Source organism: Takifugu flavidus, chromosome 9 (assembly GCF_003711565.1).
Source record: "Takifugu flavidus isolate HTHZ2018 chromosome 9, ASM371156v2, whole genome shotgun sequence".
Lineage (NCBI taxonomy): Eukaryota > Metazoa > Chordata > Actinopteri > Tetraodontiformes > Tetraodontidae > Takifugu > Takifugu flavidus.
The window spans coordinates 6,725,309-6,746,739 of NC_079528.1; the positions used below are offsets into that span (position 1 = coordinate 6,725,309).

At 41.9% G+C, this 21,431-nt stretch overlaps 1 protein-coding gene across 8 annotated transcripts in view; it reads left to right on the top strand.

Annotated features, from left to right (window-relative positions):
• gria2b (glutamate receptor, ionotropic, AMPA 2b) overlaps positions 1-21,431 on the top strand; it is a 31,113-nt gene that overhangs the window by 2,919 nt on the left and 6,763 nt on the right. For all 8 annotated transcript variants that reach the window (XR_008952034.1, XR_008952033.1, XM_057043077.1 and 5 more), the window contains exons 3-11: positions 12,812-13,051; positions 16,768-16,964; positions 18,143-18,196; positions 18,277-18,435; positions 19,334-19,501; positions 20,067-20,171; positions 20,266-20,373; positions 20,726-20,932; positions 21,035-21,402. Coding sequence is in view for 6 of the 8 variants with exons in the window: in XM_057043077.1 (XP_056899057.1) it covers positions 12,812-13,051; positions 16,768-16,964; positions 18,143-18,196; positions 18,277-18,435; positions 19,334-19,501; positions 20,067-20,171; positions 20,266-20,373; positions 20,726-20,932; positions 21,035-21,402 (1,606 nt within the window). In the remaining 2 variants the exon portion in view is untranslated. The remainder of the gene's footprint in view (positions 1-12,811; positions 13,052-16,767; positions 16,965-18,142; positions 18,197-18,276; positions 18,436-19,333; positions 19,502-20,066; positions 20,172-20,265; positions 20,374-20,725; positions 20,933-21,034; positions 21,403-21,431) is intronic.

Sequence of the window (21,431 nt, forward strand, 5' to 3'; positions counted from 1 at the left end):
AGCAGTAGGGATGTACGCCTTGTGGACAGATTACTGTGGTTGTACTTTACGTGTGTGACAGCGTAGTTCATCAATGCAGAGTGTCAGGGATGGTGGGAGGCAGGATGATACATTCCTCCATCAATAACAGTTCAGCTGGAAAGGCCTGCATCTGCTGCCAGGAGCAGGGGAGTCTCTGTCACTGGGTTATTTCGCTGCGCTGTTCCACCTGGAGCAATAAATTTAGCAAAGATACTTTTTCAAAGTTCCGGAAATAAAACCACAGCTGGAAACCCACATGTTTTAATGAGTGATACATCATTAAAAGCAGCTCTTAAATCTAAGACATGTTTGTGACCAACTAAATGAAGATCCATAATATTCCATCTGTCCAGTATTTCTCCAGCATGCTTTATGTCTTGAAGTCACAATGGAGATTTAAACCTGCAAGTGTGAAATATGCAGAAAGGTTGCATTTTGGTCAGAGGAGGACAATCATTTAGGTCTGGTGTTAGAATCCAGGCTTTGAGGGTCAAAATCCAACCTGGATTTCTGTCCTCCCAGGCAGAAAATGGCTTTCAAGGCAAGTGAAGGAGTTGTCTGGTGGGTAGGTCAGAAAACCTGGCTATACAAGTCCTTGAGGCCTCGGTTCTGACATCCCGTGGACCTCAGAGCTGACAGCCCTATTTTGCACCCCTGTTTTGATATCAAATGTGTCTTTTGTGGTTGGAACCAATTAAAAAAAGGTGGAATTTTTAGCGGAAATGAGGCAAAAAAAGCTTTACTTCAGGTTGTGTCCCATCCTCACAAATTACTCTACACTACAAGTTTCAGTTAAAACACAACCTAAATTTTGTGGTTTTAGGTCATTTTTGGACAGAACAACCTAACCTTTTCACAGTAAATGAAGACACAATGAGAAGAAGATGGGTTATCTGTAACCCTTGGTTACAGAGAGTCTTAACCTAGCAATAATCTGGCAGGGCATGACCACAGCTGCTTCAAACAACTAAACCAAAAGCTGCTCAGAAATTCTCAAAATGCAGCATAAAAGTCTCTCAAGATGGAGTCAGGAGTCAGAGCCACTGCTTCATCCTTCTGGAAGGGCCTCTTAGGAGCTGCTCTCTTAATCAGTATAATCAGGTGAGAAGTTTCCTGTTAAAACTTAGCTAAGAAAGAAAGATTGACGGCAGTAATCGCTGTAAAGCTCTAACAGAAGCTTTAATTGCCATTAGAAGAAAATCAAACTGTCAAACATTTCACGAGATTAAACATGTTGCTCCTGTTTCCACAATGGACAATATTGAGGCTCTGGGGCTAAAATCAGAGCAGTATTCTAACTTCTTACCAGAATTTTCATCTCATTTTTTCACCCTGAGAGAACAGAATTCTCTTCTAGATCACTGTGTGGCGTGAATCAGTCTCCAGAACAGCTCCATCTCGCACACGTGTCATCGGTGTGAAGCCTAACAGCCTTCCTAACGATCTTTGTGTGACTGGATGACTAAGACGGCAGCATCTTCGACAGTAATCGCACAACCCACCTACAGCAGAGGAGTTTGGCGGAGGATGCTGTCGGCTCTTCACCTGCCATTTTAAACCTTCCCTGACAATAAAAGCAAACCTCTCAGTGCAAATGAACGCTCCTCAGATCACCAACCGCAATTCAATGTTGTAGCTGTTCTGGTTGGATCAGGTTGTGCCACGATATTAAGTAACTCTGCATGTAGTGTCTCACTTACACATTCAGGGAGACCAACACCCATACATGTGCAGTAGAGCATTGATTATAGCCGGTTTATTGTTCACATCTAATTAAGTGCCTTCTCCATTAGGAAGGGAGCTGTGATATATTAACCAGGCTTGGAACGGTCTGGTCAGAAATGAGGCTAAAGAACCCTCTATGGATCTCTGCTGTCCTGAATACAGCCCCCTCCCCACCCAAGCCTCAAATTCTGCCCTCAAAAAAAACCATAAAAGTAAGACGACATGAGTTGCAAAATGATTCAGATGCACTCAGCTGGACCCCTCTCACATCCAACGGCTCATTATTTTCTCATTGGCAGATGGCTCATGCTTGCAGTTAGCACTGCGCACGGTAACAAGAATTTGAATTTCCCCGGCTGGATAGACTTCACGTCCCTCCAGAATGTAGATTATTTATTTGACTGAGAGACACAGGAGGAATATGATCTACGCTCAGGATCTATACGCCATTTACACTGACTGTTAAGAATGTGAAATACATTGTGTCTGTGGCAGAAGCTAAATCGATCATGACTGAGATGCTGTCAGCTGCATGCGGGGTATCTGGAATCATAATGGATCAGCTGTCATGAGGAGGCTCCCCTGTATATGATGAAGTGTCATTTCACCACTCCCTCCATAAAGCTCGTAGATGAACGGTGTCTCACAGCTACGTGCGCACACCTTTCGTGGCCCAAAAGATGCAAGATCAATATTTACAGGACGATCACATCGTTTTTGCTCCAGTTATCATGCTGCGGTAGCAGTCAGGCACATGGGCAATTATCCACACTAACCGACTTGAGTAGAGTCCCATTTAGTGTGCTACATCCAATTCATCCAGCTCAGTAATGATACAGGATAAGAATTATTAGATTATTACCTAGATATTCGAGATCTAGAATAGCCTTCTCCTTTAACCCGAGATGCTCATCAGCTTGCATCAGTGACAGGATCTACATGTCCCATCATCATGGTGATGAAGAATTGATCTGATCTCCTTGTTTAGTCTTAATAGGGTGTTCTTGTCAAAGTTATCAGGCTGTGAGTGCACGTGTGTGTGTGTGTGTGTGTGTGTGTGTGTGTGTGTGTGTGTGTGTGAGAGAGACAGAGAAAGAGAGAACAAGAGGGAGGGAGGAGAAAGAAAGACAAGGACATGATAAAGAAGTAGAAAAAGACTGAAAATGACAGAATGACTTTCCAGTTTGATAAGCAGAAAAGAGTGCACCACCTCCCTCTGCTTCCCGTTATTACAATATTATGTCTCATTGAACAATATGTAGATGAAATGTAAATGTGATGTAAATGTAAGAGGGGCTGTCTTAAAGCCTGCCGTGTCCTTTTAAAGAAGACCAGGATGAGTCAGCGTATAGGTGGGCGCAATCAGGGAAAAACCAGTGAAGTGCCTGTCGCAGAGGCTCTTTACCTGCTGTCCCACACTAAGTGAAACCTCAGCGCAATTAATGAATTAATGCAGCCCAAAGGTACAGTAGAGCAAGACCAGGATAAGATCCATACATAAATCCACTGACTAATGTCAACAATCTCCCTCTCATCAAACCAATTCAAATAAATCTAGATGTGATTTTATATCTTTAACCATAGTGTGAAGAGACTTTACCAGCTCTGGTTTATGCGCTCATCCCACTGAACCAATTCTATTTATTATTTTGTCAGTGTTGCTGTTTTGCAGGTTTCCTTTGTGCTCATCTAAAAAGCCCTTCTCTGATGTCAAACAACTGTCTTAAATCAAAGCATTCGGATAAAAACCAGTTCCAATATGGGTATGGAGGTAAATAAGAAGCAAATAAGGACAACAAATGCTCAAAATTAAGATTTAATAAAATCTTTTACCTTGTCTTTTGTGTAATCAGAGATTTAATTAACGTAAGACAAATTTCATCTTGTGGGCAAAAACTGAAAGTAGTTTTTTTCTCAAATGAGAGAAAAGATGGGTGTGGGTGGTTTTAGGGGAGGAGCTGGTTCTGTTTTCAGCTGTTCTTGCTTGTTCCTGCTCTTTGCCCCTGCAAGGATGGTTGTCCTCATTAAAGTGGCCTTGGGTGTTTCATCATGTGAAGGTCTGAGGGAGGCACGTTTCCTCTGGTCTCATGTGGCTGGTCAGAGCTCGACAGTGGGGCTGAGTGTAGTGGACATTTTGTATAATGCTGGTTGTATTCTACGGGTAAGAATTTAATATGCAATAACCATTTCATTTGGACCCGAATCCTCTCTATCACCTCAGCATAATGCTTATAATTCAGCTTTATGGACATCATTTAGTTGACGAAGAACTCAGCAGGAAATGCAGCAATGCTAATAGAACACTACATAATCTGCAGGCCAGGTTCAGGCAGAGCAAATCAATTATCAGGACAATGTGATAACGTTTAATAGGTGCTGGACAAAACAATTTAATGGACCGTCGAAGAAACAACTAGGGGTAACTAAGAAACCATGCATGAGGAAAATAAGGAGTTAAGCTGACTCTGCTTCCCTGCTGCCTGCCAGGTGAGATCTGTAAACTACTGGGTTCTGGCACCTAAGGCAAACAACACACACACACACACAGACACACACACACACACACACACACACACACACACTGGGTTAAAGGCTTAAAGGCTGCACAATGTAGCAAGAACAACCCGACTTTAAAATGCTCCCAAGTGTCATCTCTTATCTCACCACTGTGAGAATAAAAGTCTATCTTCTGATCCTTAAGTGCACGAGAGTGTGGTTTCTTTAAATAATGAAGAAGCCCAGCACCAACATTTCAAACTGACACAGGCTGAAATCCAGCCCTCACGTACCCAGGCCGCCCGACTCTCTGCTGTGAGGGAAACCACCGGTGAAGAAGGGGGAGCTGCATAAATTATCCCAGTTTTCATTATTTCCTTGCTGGAAGGAAGCTGAAGTAATAGTATTGCATCTAAGTGAATACGTCCAAGAAGCTGAGTCTTATTATTAGTAGATTTTCTTTCTCTACTCTGCCCAAGGCAAGCTACTAACTAGTATATTTTCATTTCATACCTCGTCATTTTATCCTCACCTCACAAAGGGAGCTCCACATGGCTGAATATAGCATTGATTCGGTTCTCCTTTGGGCTTCTGGAGAACCGCTGCTTTGTGTCTTGTCCACCTTTCTCACATGCGCATTACCAGACACGCAACAAGATCCTGGAATTTTTCCACTTTTACAGCAGCATTTCATAATAATGTCCAACGTTGTGTTCTAAAAAGACAAGTTAACTACCCAATATTAACATTAAATGACCTCATATTAATATTAGTATTACCTAATTATATCTCAATTAAGCTAGCATTAGACAGAAACTGTGCATTTGCTGTTAGCGGTGATACTGAGCCGACCTGTCAAATTTGCTTTACATAATCAGAAGGAACCAAGTTGGTGATTTGTCCGCCTTCAGTGATTATACCTGAGAGGGAGGAGGGAGGCATAGCAATGCGCAATCATCTTTTTGTAGCTTTTTATGGCAAAGGCAACAGGGAAATACAATTTCCGCCTTTGCCGTTGGATAAACTGTAGACTTGATGTGTGAACAATGGTGTGGTTAAATAAGACCTCCACATTTGTGCTAGAGTCAATAGCCTTGAGCTGTATTCACAGATTATGGTAATCAATGCAAAAGCTATGCAGCCTTTATATGACTTTTTAGCCACACAATGATCGTGTGTTGAGAAAGAATCAGGTCACGTTTGAGTATTCTGTCGATGTGAGTTCTTGTTTGTACGTTTACCTCGACAACCAAGCCACCGTGGAGCAGTTTTAACTGGTGGGTGTGTCTCAGATTTCCATGAGAATCCCTCACTTCATTAAAACCAAGGTCTCTCAGAGGTTACCAGGCTGTCTGCCGCCTTCATCAAAAGTTTTGCAGAAGGAGGAAAACAATGTTTGGAAAAAACCCCAGAAAAAAGCTCAAGGAGGAGCTGTTTTCCTGTCAGTAGGATGTTTCATTACAGTCTCTGCATCTCATCATCAGCTTTCTGACATCCAGAAATGCCTAATCATGCTGTCGTCTGTGTTACCACTGAGCTGCATCAGTGCATTTGCTTCAGATCAAGCAGCGGCTGCAGAAATAACATGGACTGTTTCATATTTGCATAAATGTTTTGCTTTTCGGCTGGGTTTTAGTTCGACACTGCACTTTTCGATGAAGCGGCCCAAATCTGTTGCCATGACGAATTCCCCATGTTTATTCTGACATTACTCAACAGGTTGCTCGTGTCATTCAAAAAAGGAAACACTCTTCAATGGGATGAGATGATTATTTGCAGCAGTGTTTTTATGCTTGTAGTTATTTTAGGAGGCAGTTACCATCTGTAGTTTGTAATTTAATGACTTTAGAGTCGGTCTGGAGACACGCCATAGGGACAGGTCATATGTTAAATGGAAATAGCAAACTAATGAGGTCATCATGACTGACTTATGGATGAGGTCGTACACTAAACGACAGGGAGAACATGGGGAAAATGACTAGAGAAAAGAACGCACCTAAATCTGCTGTTCTGCCATCAATAATCCAGATATGTGTATGTTAAAAACTCACACACACCCCACCACCACTGTGATGTGATCCTTTCTTTTAACCTTGGTATAGACCGTAGTTCTGGTTTCTATGGCAGCAGCTCCTAGAGACGCCTGAAAAGCTGCTTTTTTCACTTTGTTTATAGCAGGAATAATTTCAGTCTGGCAGATCATTAGAACAAGAGAACAGCACTTGCAAGCATGCTTTGGTATTTCCACTAAAGGTCAGTGGATATAAGCTGCAGTATGTTTTATTACAGGAATCAGATGAAATGTGAACAAAGAAGCTGTGTGATGTATGAGCCCGACATTGTGGAATCAATACGGCCAAAGAATTCACTATGATGTTTAATGGCTTTGGTTGTGTCTGTGCACAGCGACACAACACCACAATCACAAGAATCAAGTCTTTCTAATGTGAAAAATACTTTAAAATGCTCATTTAAAGCAACTTTGCTAAATTCTAAACAGCCCCAGAGCTCCTTGGAGTTCCTTCTTATATTGTTACATACATCAGTAAAAGACATTGAGCTTCTTTTTTACTCTTAATTCAGCTTAATTGAAGCGAGATTCAAGATTTTGGGTTTAGTTCTGCCGCCGATCTCAGAATGAAACCCAGAACCTTCTAACCATCTAATGCAGTAAATGCAAATGGTAATTTATATGCAGAAATATTCCATGTCGTCAAGTATCTTTGTTCAGCCAAACCTGCCCCAGTTACGTCACTCTTTAAATGAAGGGACGGACAGACAGACGGACGGATGGATGGATGGATGGATGGATGGATGGATGGATGGATGGATGGATGGATGGATGGATGGATGGATGGATGGATGGATGGATGGATGGATGGATGGACATTACAGTATAGATTCATGAGTGACTCAGAAACCTTCCAGCTCCTTATTCTCCTCAGAACCAAAGGGTCTATAAAAGGCAGGGCAGGACTGGGGGGCGATGTGCCCCCTCTACCGTGTTCAAGCCATCGGTAAATAGAAAGCATTTATCAGACGGTGCCACTGCGAAACCCCCATCCTCATCCGTCAGAGCGCCTTCAGGAAACAGGTCAGTGAACAAAAGGCTAGAGCGAGAGAGTGGCAGAAAGAGCTGGGATGGGCGATGGGAGGAGGGGATTGAGAAGTTGAGAGGAACTGAGCGTTAGTGTTCTTCTCAAAACCAGCTGCCGGAAGAGCTGCTCTGATGCAGACAAAAACACTTCCCACAGTGCATCTCTGGCTCGCTCTGACACCTCCCAGAAGTCCTCCCATCGGCGACTCGAAACATGAGCGAAAGCTGTCGCCTTGGCAACAGCCCGAGGAAGAAAAAGCGTTTCGCCGTGGTAAAGTTTCAATCCGATTTTTTTTGCAAGTTGAAAGAAACCTTTTCCAGATCCAGGCACAGGATGTGTGAGCATGTGGAGACATCAGAACCATTTGGCTGAATTATTTACTGGTTTTGTTCTTCTTTTGATAGCATTTTAATGCTCATTCCTTCATGAATATTTTCTGCAGTGTAGGGAGGGAACATGGCTGAACAGCGTTACCCTGGCAACAGTCTGCAGCAGGAATTGAACCACCCTTTAGGGGCTGCAGACAAACTCTTAACATCTCCCAAGGCCTCATGAATATCATGACTTACTGATGAATGTGTTTGCCTTTTACAAGTGTTACGTGCCTTCAGTGTTGAAGGGATGAAGAGATTTAGCCATCAGATGTTGAATAAGGACCCCAAAACAACCCTGACATGCTTTTATATTTGAATGTGTAAAACATGCAAACCAACACGTTTGATATATAATGTTGGCTACTCAGAAAGAGTCAGGTGTGTTTGACGGCGTCCCGACCGCCAAAGATAACCGTTTTAGTCACGCATGTGTGCCGGCTGCCGTGCTGGAGGGCAGGTGATGACTTTGAGCCTGTTTAAAAAACCCGTTTGTCCTCAGTGGTGAGAACAGGAGTGTGAAAGAGGGCAAGATAACATTTTAGTTCTCTGTGACCGGGCTTTTGATGCTCATCGCCACGACTTGTGAATGAATGAATTACAGTTACACAGGTAATTGCAGAGGATAAACCATAAAGTATATGGTGCTGTGCTGTAAGCTTTAATGGACATGAGGCCACATCTGATATAATTTCTGAGAATTCTCCATTAATTAAAGACGTGAACCGAGTTTTGATGGTTCATCAGTTAATTAGCTACCCGCAGAACATTTATGACAGAGTGATAACATAAACAGCGGTGGAGATGCCTTTGGAGTCCTACTGGTAAAAAAGAGGTCAGCTAATTGGGACAGCTAAATATATTTCACAGTTTGTACCTTCTCCTTGGACCGTCAGACCCGCTGCTGAAGCACATTTAAAATGCCGGTGAGCAAAAGGAGGCGTTAATGACCTTCTGAGTCCAATAATTCACGGCAACAACGTGCTCGTTTACAGACGTACGCATGTGGGGTGACACACAAAAATAGCTGAATGATTTAAAATGAATGATAATTTTTTGCTTTGTCTGTTTTCAAGTTTTACATTTTATTTTACATTTACAAGAGCAGAATGGAACCAAATGCAAATTTTCCACAGTGACGACATCCTAGAGTCTATCACAAGGTCACGTCCATAACCAGTTTCATTAAAGGATCATAAAGAGGTAATAAATTCTCCATTTTGCCAGTGCCTGGTTTCTCAGTCACCTCTTATCGCAGTATTCAGAGGAGGGAAAAAATTCCAGAGGAATCAGAAACAGGTCCTCATCAGTCCTCTTAAAGGTATCTTTAATAGTGCCTGAACTGAAAATCTGAAAATGGAGTAACTAAAAAAAGAGTAACTGATCTTTTCAGTTGAAAATAAATGGATTTTGGGTGTTGTTTGATTACCGTCCAACTCTTGAAATTTTAGTTTTTTTAATTTTCAGCATTTTCTAATAAAAGTGTGAGCATGACTGCCCTCTATGGGTTGAAATCCAGCTATTACAATCAAATGTTGATATTGACTGAGATGGAGGTTGATGACGTTTTGAAGGCAGCTTTTGTCACAAACCACCACTGGTCGCCTATAAAAATAGTACCTACTGACTTAATCAGTGGCGAGCAGGTCAGATAGAGAGGCAGAAGTGTCCACGCTAGTACCCTCCCCAGAGTTAGCTAGCTTACATATCAATATGTGTTCATTTCCTTTTTTTTTCTTTAGTGTGTTTTTTTTACATTGGGAGTGTAGTGGTGGCTGTTGGTATTGGTGGAGACCATCAAATAATACTGTTTTTATTTATTTTGTGGCAATTAGGGTTGATGTTAAACATCTGTTCTGATAAGTGTGTATAATATTAATTCTACATGTGTGTTGGTTGATTTTTGCTGCTGAATGAACACGCTGTTGGGCTGTTCGCTAAGTCGCGGCGCAGTCGAGGGGACCTCCACTCTCTAAGCATGAGCTCAGAGACTTTTAATCCTGAGCCGACTCAGCAGGACACCAGAGAGTGTCAGCAGAGAGAGAGAAACGTGACAATGTCGAGCGCGATGCGGAGACAGAAGGAAGTCGGACAGCTTTGGGCTGCTTGAATGCGTTTCTGCTGTTCTGGGACATTGATTTGTGCAGCTGCAGTTGATGTTCTGAATGAACAAAACAGGGGTTTAATGCTGGGGAGTAAAGGAGGACGAGGGGTCCAGTGTGAAACAAAGGATGTGCATGCACCATAGCCTCTGGGTATTTATCAAGTATTAGCAGCATTTTCCTACTGAATCCCCTCATCAGAGAAAGGTCAAGCTACACAAAGTCAGAATTTAAATTAGTAAGAATTTCAGCTTACAAATGTTCTTTAAAACCATTTTAATGGCCAACAATATAAAATGCACAATAAATGTGTAACATCGCAATAACAAATAGGTCAGACTTTTTTACTATTCAACATAAATAATGTTTAGAACAATTAGTCATAAATTATTTGGCCCATTACAACTATGATTTCTGCGAAACAAAATTAAAAATTACAATCAATATCCAGTACTAGAAGTAAAATTGTGTTTTGCATAGTGTAATGCATTAAGTGGCAGAAACCATTCAAGCGGTGTATTGCACAAATTGAAAATGAAATGAAAACTTGTTGGCCGTGTTCATCTGTGATGGATGTCCTGACCCACTGACCTCCAGTCTGAAGAGTGTTTCAGCTCCTTCACTGAATTGTTTCAAATCATTTCCCAATTAGGTTTTGGCAGTGAGCAGATGACACACTTTGGGATCTATTAGCTCTTGATCGGACAAAAGACACATTCGATTAGCCGGCTCTGATCATTCTCTGGCCACGTCGCTGAACACTTTCATCTGCTGCACGGATTTGGACCAGGCTGAAATTATATGATCACATTTCGGTTTGTCTCAAATTGCTGTGAAGAAGATTTAATTGAGATGTAAATTCTCTACTGATGAGGGGCAGGGATGGTGAAAGCTGACACGGTACCTTGTGCAATCTTTAGCACAATTGTGGTGTGGCTAAATGTCACCTGACATGAACTATTGATGCCTCTGAGCTACAAAAGCAAGAATAAAAACAGAATCTCATTTTCTTCCACTGTTAAATTGAGGCATAAAATTCTGAGTTTCTTATGATGGGGAACCTTTTTTCCTTTATTAGTGCATATTTTGATGTGCATAGCTGAGGCTAAGTATTGAATAGATGTGTCAGAAAATACATAAAACTCTGACAGAGTGTTTTATTTTAGCTTAAATGCTCGTACTTTGCACTGTAACTGGCACGACGGTGCAGATCGTAACATTTAACCTTCTCATAGATTTGGTGGGTAACAGACATGTCGAGTAAAGGTATAAAAAAGCTGTTGTGGTTATCATTTCCTATTATCTTGTCTAATGTAATAGTAATTGAAATAATGGGATAGTTTTTAACCTGATAATGAGCTCCCCATTTTTGGCAGCAAAACGCTTCTGTACTGAAATACTCAGGAGCTTCAGCTCCTGGTGAAACAGCAAATCGGTTTGAGTGAAGACATTTTCATGGCTTTTTCAAAGACAGATGCTCGTCTTTTGTAATAATGATCAAGCCAGAGTGTATCCATCTGAGAGCCAGCTGTTGGGGCTCTCTGCACCTTTTTTGAAGAAAACAAATGAGTTTCTTTTTTTCTCAGCAGCTCTGAGGGCCTGAAATAACTCCGCAACCATTTTGGAGACAGAAAGAATTGGTTTCAGCTTAATTTAAGTTGGTCATAGTCTAGTGGAGTCTGTCGTGTGCAGCAGTGATGACATTTGAGAAGAGATGGAGACACAGTAATGGAAGCTGCTCGATTCATTTGCCAGCGACAGGTTTTAATGAGCCGCTGTTAATTTAGACCCGAACCTCAGCAATGACCCTGCGCTCAACAATATGATTAAAGTAAAGAGCACTTAAGTGTGCATGTAAATGCAAAACGTTATGGGAGGCATTTAGGGAACACTTTTCAAAAGCTGGAGTGTAACTTTGCTGATAACCATCCTTTATCCACAGCACAGATGAGATCACAGCAGCCACCGTTGAATGAAATGAGCTCATATCCATATTAACAGTCGCTCTCCTTTTCAGCAAGTCATCGCAGTTATAGTTTTGAAAAGGACATGACTCATTACTTTAATTACAGGACACGTCCGTCATGTCAATACGCCTGATTGACTTAGATCTGATCGATACACATATGCTGACCCTGGTAGAACATTAAAGGAACAGGCTGCAGCGTCAGGGTTACAGAAACATTTGGCATTCGGTGCACATTCTCCTTTTAAGGTCTGGACATAATGAATGTCCAAGGCCTGAAACGATATCTCACTATATAAACCACAGCCTGGCTCATGAATTATTGAACGACTCTGATTCTGCGGGCTCAACAAGATATGAATGTGATGCAAACATACAGCTATCATAGTGGCTTCATCATCCTTACAAGGGCAACTAGTTGGGTCTGCTGAAGAATGTGTGTGAAGGATGTTATGTAATCTACTAGGACTCATTCTGTGCTGATGGGGTGGTGGAGCGGCGCACTGTGACACATGTGCAACGCCTTATAGAGGAGGAGAAACCTGAACTGATTTTAGCTTGGGCAATAATACTGCGTGTAAAGAATCTGTAAAGAATCTTTGTGAGTTTAATGACTTACAAAGTCCTTATCAAGCCATTGGGAGGCCATTCATTGAGGGGTTCTCACAGTGATTGACATGCAGTAGATTCCTCAATGTAAAAGACAAAGACTCCCCTGGCAGAGCTTATGGAAAGCCTTCCATTAATCATCTGTAAGACAAACTAAAAGAAATGTCCCCTAATGCTCCTGTGCAGCCCTAATGTGCCCTAAAGGAAAGCAATAAAGGTCCTTGATGTATGCATTTTCCCTGAATTACTGCACAGAGCTGTGAAAGCATTTGAAATAAATGTCAGCGTGTTTGCGAAAGGAAAAATGTGAGTAGTGTGTCAATGTCGCCATACGAATGAAGGAAAAGAAAGCTCTTTCTGTAACTGAAACCCCACGCAGTGACCGAGCGGCCCTCCTTAACCGAGTGTTCTCCTCTCTTCCAGTCTGTTCGCAGTTCTCCAGAGGAGTTTACGCCATCTTTGGATTCTACGACAAGAAATCCGTGAACACCATCACGTCCTTTTGCGGCACGCTCCACGTGTCTTTCATCACGCCCAGTTTCCCTCTGGACGGGAATCAGCAGTTTATCATCCAGATGAGACCCGATATCAAGGGACCCCTCCTCAGCCTAATTGAGTACTACAAGTGGGACAAGTTCGCCTATCTGTACGACAGTGACCGAGGTAATGCACTGCAGACACCATTTATGCAGCCATGATGGTTTTTAACTCATCATCCTTTTGAACGTCTCTGATTTAAGTGTTCAGCATTAAGAAATGCTTCATTTGCATGTAACGTGTCTATAGCTGCCCCCCCTCTCATGAAACTGACTGGAGATGGTGCCTAAATATCCGAGCTGCACGTGCTGGAGTCCAGCTGATGACAATCTAGGACCATTAAAAACAATTTGTCACACGTAATCAACTATAGCAGCTCCTCTGTTGGCGTTTATGTCACAGGCAGTCGAGTTTCATTCAGTCAGCGTGATGGACCAACAAAATATACATTATTGAGACATAATTATATTGACTTTTAAAAAAACAATATATATTAGACTATATTTCTATTTCTGCTATTAGTCTTTCATCACTAAATGACTTAAAAGATACATTTGTGGTTACTCCTAAATCCCGCTTTATTACAGACCAAAATCATTTTGTTTTGGGATAGTTCATTAAAATCTGTTTCATTTAATTAGACTTCATGCAATCTCAAAAATGGCTTATCAGACAAGGAACACACCAAGTGGCTTAAGGTAATACCGGCTGAAGGAGTAGGAGTTACGTTCTGGTTTTTATTCTGCGTACCGCGTGGTGCCAGTGTCTTCGGCAGGATTTACTGCGTTTCTGCTTTACAGCACCCTTAACACTTTATCTTTCGTCAGTAACACACACACACACTCACACTTGATTGGATCTGTCCACAGTATCACCCCTGTATGCGGGACCCTCCCTATCATCTCCTTCCACATGCTCTTTCTCCCAGAATCCTTTGCTAATCTTTCCAGTCGGCCTTGCTCCGGCTGACAGCGCCAGCAAATACCGCTCATCACCAAAATCATAGAAGGCAGGTTCGAACAAGCTGTTACAGATCGTCCTCGCGCTAATGCTAACTCTGACCTGCTGTCTGTACACCACGACGTCCGCAGTGGGACTAGAAGCAGCGCTGTGCATACTTCATCATTGCGTGGCTGTCTAATTAGGTCAGTGTGAGCCCCTCATTCCCATGGCAACCAAAGTGTGAAAAGGGACGGAGAGAGAGAGCAAGGGAGGAAGAACGGGAGGTTGCAAGAGACTGAGATGGTTGGTGAATGATGCAGGGATGAGTGGGTGGGTGTTGCTCAGCCACACAGGCAGCTGACGGATGGAATGGTTTGGATTAATTTGATGAAGTTTTAGGTCCACTACCGCGTTTAGGTTATCTTTATGTGTGCATCAACAATCCTAAAGGTAGTTATTGGAACTTGTATATTTATGTACAGATGTGCGTAATGATTAAGTTGGAATGTGGGATGTAAGAACGAGGGAGTAAACAAGAGCTGGAAGCAAAGAGATTATATCAAAAAGGAAGCCGTCCTCTAGACGTTGAACCACTTCTCCTCTATGAATTAATTATGACTCTTTAGTATTACACTACACTGTGCATATATATGCATACATTAACTCATTAAAGTGTTTTGGATCAATGATGGCGAGGGCTGTGGGTGAATAGGAATTCTTTTGAAATCAACAGAGAAGAACAAAAATTTCCAAGAGGCTTTCTTTACTTCAGAATTTATGTTGTTTATGTAGTTACTTTGTAAAACTGCACCTAAACATAGAAGTTAAATTTCTTAAGCGTTTATTGTGTCACACTCATTGTCCTCTATGTCCGAGCAACGTCCTGCAACATCTCTATTAATACCAACTCTATTGAAGACGTTCTATTTAGAGTTAAAATGCAAGTCATGAAGAGTGAAGGCAAGTAGGAGCAGTCAAAAACATCCCTTAATGACTATTACTATTTATAACTGTTGCAAACCACAGCCAGCAACAGCAGCTTTTAGCCACAGCACTTCTGTGGAGGCTGTAAAGTTGCTGCAAATCTAACATGAGCCCATAAGAACCAGTAAGTTCTCCCAAATGACTGGAAGTTTGCTGATTCAAATGCTTTTCCTTTTAATACAATTAAAATCCACAATAGGCATAATAACAAAGTAATCTGTAATAAAGGAACATGGACGTACGGTATGTGGAATCACAATTGCTTATGGATGACACACATATGATACAATCATGCCGCAATTCAGTGACTGTTCATTAAAACACAATTGAATTCCAACCGCTGAACCATAATTACACTTTTGCTCTAATCCTCCCTTCATCTGCACTTTAATAATTCTCTATCAGTCCGAATTCTTATTATCTCTTTCGATGAGCATTGATGAAACAGTCAAACGCAAGCGCGCTATAATGACCTAGCTGTAATTATGATCTATAGATCATTCAGTTAAAAGTGCAAGCCACCCTTTTCCTCCCCAACATCATAAAACCTCTGTCGTGTCGCATGAAATTGATTATTATATCTGTAATCCACCTCGCTGTAGCGAGGCGGGATGAAACACTCGACCCCTTTATCAAAGCCCTCTCCAAGTGTCCTCTGGAGACCAAGGATCAATAATCGAGGAGGTTCGGCTGTGCAGCCAGAGAGCGAGGGGTAATGGGAATAAAAGTGAAAACCAGAAACCGGTATTTGACTTAAACAGAACACCCTTCAGATTAATGGACATTTTCTGTACATGATGGAAAAAACAGCATCGCGTCATCCCCATCTGATGACTCAGCATGCAACGGTAGCTCGTCAACATCAGCTGATGGACCGGCTGGCTTCCATTAATTGAAAGATCCCAAACATCGTGCACTGTCCTTTTCCTTTTTTTCCTGGCTCCTCTGCGTTTCGCGACGTAACTTTGCCTCCGGCCCAGCTCATCCTTTCTATGCTGGCGATGCCTTAATGTCATTGATGCTCGCTCTGCTCTGCACTCGGTGGGGGAGGGGGACTTTGTTGCTGCCTTGCAGCCTGTACACATGCTTTACGGAGCGCCTCGATTTTTCATTTCAGCACCTATGGCATTAACGGATCAAAGCAGCAACATGTCAACATAACATGGAGTTATCTACGTGCACAGTGTCATATATTATTCGGCTCCTCCAGTGTACGCGCGGCTGGTGTTGGCGTTGGCTCAAACGAGGGTTGAAATAAAGCCACAGCACACGGGGCATTCAAACGAAACAGCCACACAGCCATTGTTTTCAGTAGCACGATGTTAAAGACAGGCAACGGACTAAATCCACTTTTAATCATATTTGTTTCCGTCAAAAATCAAGCTTATGTATGTAGCTTATGGACTAGTGAACGTTTAAATGCCAGGCTACATCTGTAAACTATCATTTCTGTTGAGTTCATTCTTTAAGATCTGTATACCTGCAGCTCTGGGGCAACTGTTACAGGCTGAAACCCACCGGAACCAGTAAATGGGCCTCCTATAGATTGTCCCATCATGAAAGTGCTTCAGCAATCGAGACGAAGCGATGTTGGTGTTCAAAAAATCCGTCCCAGAATGGCAAATCCTTAGCAATGTTGTATTTAAGTGTACTCTCTGACCCACTTTACTCCCACATGTTGTACAGGTTCATGAACATCTATGAGTCATCTGGAGGAGCTCTTTACATAAGTCACCCAGTCTGTGAAACCTCCGATAGCTCCGAGTCAGAAAATAGTTCTGGAATTACAATAACTATGCCTAGTTCATGAGAAACTGTTAGAACTTCACTTCCTATTATTTCTGTAGTGTAGCCAAAGCCATTTGTCAGCAAAAATGTGGATTTAACCGGTTTCTGTCAATTGTTTGTGCTTCTAGGCCTGACGACACTGCAGGTTGTTCTGGACACAGCAGCAGAGAGGAAGTGGCAGGTGACGGCCATCAACGTGGGGAACCTGAAAGACGAGAGGAAGGACGAAGCATACCGCTCTCTGTTCCAGGATCTGGAGAACAAGAAGGAGAGGAGGGTGATCCTGGACTGTGAACAGGACAAAGTCAAAGACATCATGGAGCAGGTAGAGAGGGAGGAGAAGCCTTTCAAAAACTCCAGATTTATTTTGACATGTTTGGACAACCTTGCTGCTTAGACAGGCGGCCGCGTGTTGTTTTTTTTATTTCATTTTATTTGACAGGAAGTTTTAGGTTTCACTGCTGACAGTGGGACGTTGTTATAGAGAATGTTGCTGACATGTTTTTAGCCGTTGAACAAAGCTGTCCGCTGGCAGGTTGTGGGGGTTGATCTTTTTGCTGTCTTCTGACTCTTCCTGTATGTCATTTCTGTGGCTTTTGGAAGTTAGGTATAATTCAGTTTTGGGAAACAACACAGTAGCACAAGATTGCTCCTATTTTTATTAGACGCTGCTGCAACATTTAAAAGAACATTAAGTCTCTGGTGCGAAACCTGACATGAAATGAAGCCGTCAGTTTGTCCAAAGCCAAATAAATTCTCGAAGTGTTCTAAAACACCAGCGTCACATGTGCAGAAAGCCCATAAAAGCGCCATAACAATTACGCTAATGGTTCATTTAAGCTGTAAACAAAACTGCAATTAAAGACAAAACAGATGCACGTAACAGGATATTTTTGCGCTTTCCTTTACCCAAAAGGCTTATTGATTAGCATTTAAAGGATGCTGAGACCTGTTTAACTGAATGCTGAATGGAATTGATGCCTGCCGCCTCGGTGCCTGTTAATCTGGAGAAAAAACAATCTCATCTCAAGGAAGTGTACCTGCTTCAATCCTAAAAGGCATTTTACAAAAGAGATATGAAATTGCATCACTCACATTTACTTCAAGTGGCAGCAGCTGCCAATCAAGAGGGTTTAGGTGATGACACGGTGCACAGCTGTAGCAGTTTTGCCATTTCCTTTTTTCTTTGCTGAAAAAAGGAAATTTTGTAAATGGATATCTCTTTCTAGCAGCATTGAATCGTGCCGTTTTTGGGTTTTTTTTGTTGTTTTATTTCAGTGATAATGGCTCAGCCTGGCAGCCATGTTAGGGTTGATTGAATGAAAATGTCTAAACATAATGGGGGGGCGGTTGACTCGTTTGAGCATAGCAATTTCTGCTTTTATTTTTAGTCTTTTTCTTATCTTTGGTTGTCACAAGAAATACATAGTTACACTGTGAAGTCATTTGTGACAGCTTGACATAAAAACTTTTATTTCAGTTAGAATGTTCCTAACTTTGCAGGTCATCACCATTGGCCGACACGTTAAAGGCTACCACTACATAATTGCCAACCTGGTAAGTTTATAGTTTATTTTAAGGCTTATCTTATCACTTCTGTTTCTAAAGGCCAATAACCCTTGATTTCATGTGTTCAGGGGTTTATTGATGGCGACCTTTCCAAGATCCAGTATGGCGGTGCCAACGTGTCAGGATTTCAGATTGTGGACTTTGACGACCCATTGGTGTCTAAATTTGACCAGCGATGGGAGGCCCTGGAGGAAAAGGAGTATCCTGGTGCAGACAGCAAAATTAGAGTAAGTTGATGTGCAGCCAATAAAAATGGATTATGTATGTTTTCCATCCTCTTTTTCAGTCTTTCTCTCCAGAATGTGTTTATTCACCATAATATCATGAAATGCATTATTTTTAAGAAACTTATTATGATCATTTACCTCTCACAGTTAAATATTAGACACAGTAACCAAGCAACAATTAAAATTTCAAGCTGTCTTTATTTGCTTCACAGCCCACTTGCTTCAAGCCTGAGTGAAACATCACACTGACATTTACAACATAATGTACCACAAATGAGATTTGGGGGGGAAAGGGGGAAAGTGGGACTGCATTTTAACGTGTTTTTTTTACTACTATAGTATCAATGCAGCAATAGAAATGATGTAACCTTGGTTTTAAACCCTTAGGCACTGAATTCACACTTCCAACGAAGCTGAATACCGGTGAAAATAAGCTCTCATCCCTGCTAATTGAGACACTATGTTCTTCCCACGAGCAATTTTGTCATTTTTGGACATTTGTCTATTCATAATAAGTCATAAAATTAATTAGGAGTAAATTAACTATGGACTGTGGTGGCTCGTCAGTCATGCACCTTTGGGTCTCATCTCCTGGGTGTCATTCATTGTGTTTTTTTAAGAGCTTGCCTTTAAAGAAAGATGAGTTGTGCTACATTTTCCACTGTAAATGCCAAAATAGTTCACATCCTTTAAAGTGTTCATATCTATAAGTGTTCATATCTATTACTATGGTCAGGGGTGCACATATTGACATAAGGGTTTTTCTTCCATGTTTGTCATCATAAAGGGCCTAAGCCGAACTACAGTGTATCTCAATTGGATTAAGGTTAATAAAGTGGAGGTAAGACAAAGGCATTCTATTATTAACAACCTCGTATCCCTTTTTGTCCTTGTCCAGTACACTTCAGCTCTGACCTACGATGCAGTGCAGGTGATGACAGAGGCCTTCCGCTACTTGCACAAACAGCGCATCGACTTCACCAGGAGGGCAAACAACGGCGACTGCCTCGCCAATCCAGCAGTTCCCTGGGCTCAGGGAGTGGAGATCGAGCGAGCGCTGAAACAGGTGACAACAGAAATTTCTTTGGAATCCTGCAAAAATGAGCGAGTCCACAAAGTAAAGTCTTACCATGCAGATCACCCTGCAGGTGTATTCACACACTACGACGCCTAGGATTGTGCCTGCATTTGAGCCTATTGGTTTTAATGCTCGTCCAACCTGTTAGGTGATAAACTAATTTTTATGAAGACAAATTTCAAGCAACATGCATTTTAGACTTTAAAGATAGATGAATTGCCACAGTTATTTGTAGCTGTTTAACAGAAAGCAGCGCACACAAAAGCTCTCCTCTCCTTTCTTTCCTGGCCGTTTGATTATCTAAATGCTGGCAGCCAGTAGGGTAAGCTTCAAGCAATAGTTTCATCATGGTTTGCAGAGGACACGTGAAACACCCTTTGAAGCAACTTATGGCTCTTCCCTCCAAAGGAGTAGTAACACATCACCCATTTCCATGATTCCCTGCTGTGGCAGAAACACAGAGAAAATAAGGGTGTATTCAACCAAAATCTAAGATTGTGCCTTTTGTGAATGCCGTATGGATTGTAAAAAAAATGGATTTCCTGTCTCAAAGGTCCGCGTGGAAGGTCTGACAGGAAATATTCAGTTCGATCAACATGGTAAACGAGTAAACTACTCTGTGAATATCATGGAATTAAAGACTAATGGTCCGGTGAAGGTAAGATCTAATCATTCGTTTGACACAGTGTGGGTTGTTTGAAGATCAGGACCAAGATTAATCACGTCTAGGGTTCTGCTCTTCTTTCCCACAGATCGGATACTGGAATGAAGTTGACAAAATGGCCGTCACCAAATCTGATGTCTTTGCAAATGATACAACTGGGATGGAAAATAAAACAGTCATTGTCACCACCATCTTGGTAAATGTCGCATTGGCTGATATCTTGTTTGTGGTGATGTATAGCGACTCGTCAATATGGTTGTATGAGGAAAGAATAAGTTTGGTCCAAGTATTCCATTAAGAAGGGAAGGAGTCGTTATTGTTTTTGTGCTGTTGTCTGCATGATTTAAAATGAAATTACACCCGCTGAATGATGTCTCACCACAAGGATGCCGTTTATTTAAGACGGTGCCCTCTCATATTATCGATGACCTGTCACCCTGATGTAAAGCCCCCGATTTTTTTAATATAATTTAGCTCTGAAATTCAACCGCTTTGAGCTGAACAGCATTTTCAGCATTGTTCTCTATCGCTTGTTCTCTTTCCTTCAGGAAGCTCCATATGTCATGCTGAAAAAAAATGCTGACCTCTTTGTGGACAACGAGCGCTATGAGGGTTACTGCGTGGATCTGGCTGCAGAGATAGCAAAGCACTGCGGATTTAAATATCAACTAAAAATAGTAGGAGATGGGAAATATGGTGCCAGGGATGCAGAGACCAAAATCTGGAATGGGATGGTTGGAGAATTAGTATACGGGGTGAGTGGGGTTTTTTTGTTTTTTTTATTCACAAGTCCCTGAAGATTTAAAGTGAATTTATTTTTAACAATTTCTGTCCTACATTGTCCTTTGCCTGGATAGAAAGCAGACATTGCAGTCGCTCCTCTGACCATCACTTTAGTACGAGAGGAAGTGATCGACTTCTCCAAACCCTTCATGTCTCTGGGGATATCCATCATGATAAAGAAGCCTCAGAAGTCAAAACCAGGTGTCTTCTCCTTCCTGGACCCATTAGCCTATGAGATCTGGATGTGTATCGTGTTTGCCTACATTGGGGTCAGCGTGGTGCTGTTCCTGGTCAGCCGTTTCAGTCCCTATGAGTGGCACACTGAGGAATACGAAGACGGACAAATTCAGACCAATGAGTCGACCAATGAATTTGGAATATTTAACAGTCTGTGGTTCTCTCTCGGAGCCTTTATGAGACAAGGCTGTGACATCTCACCAAGGTGGGTCTTCATACACAATTTCAACAATT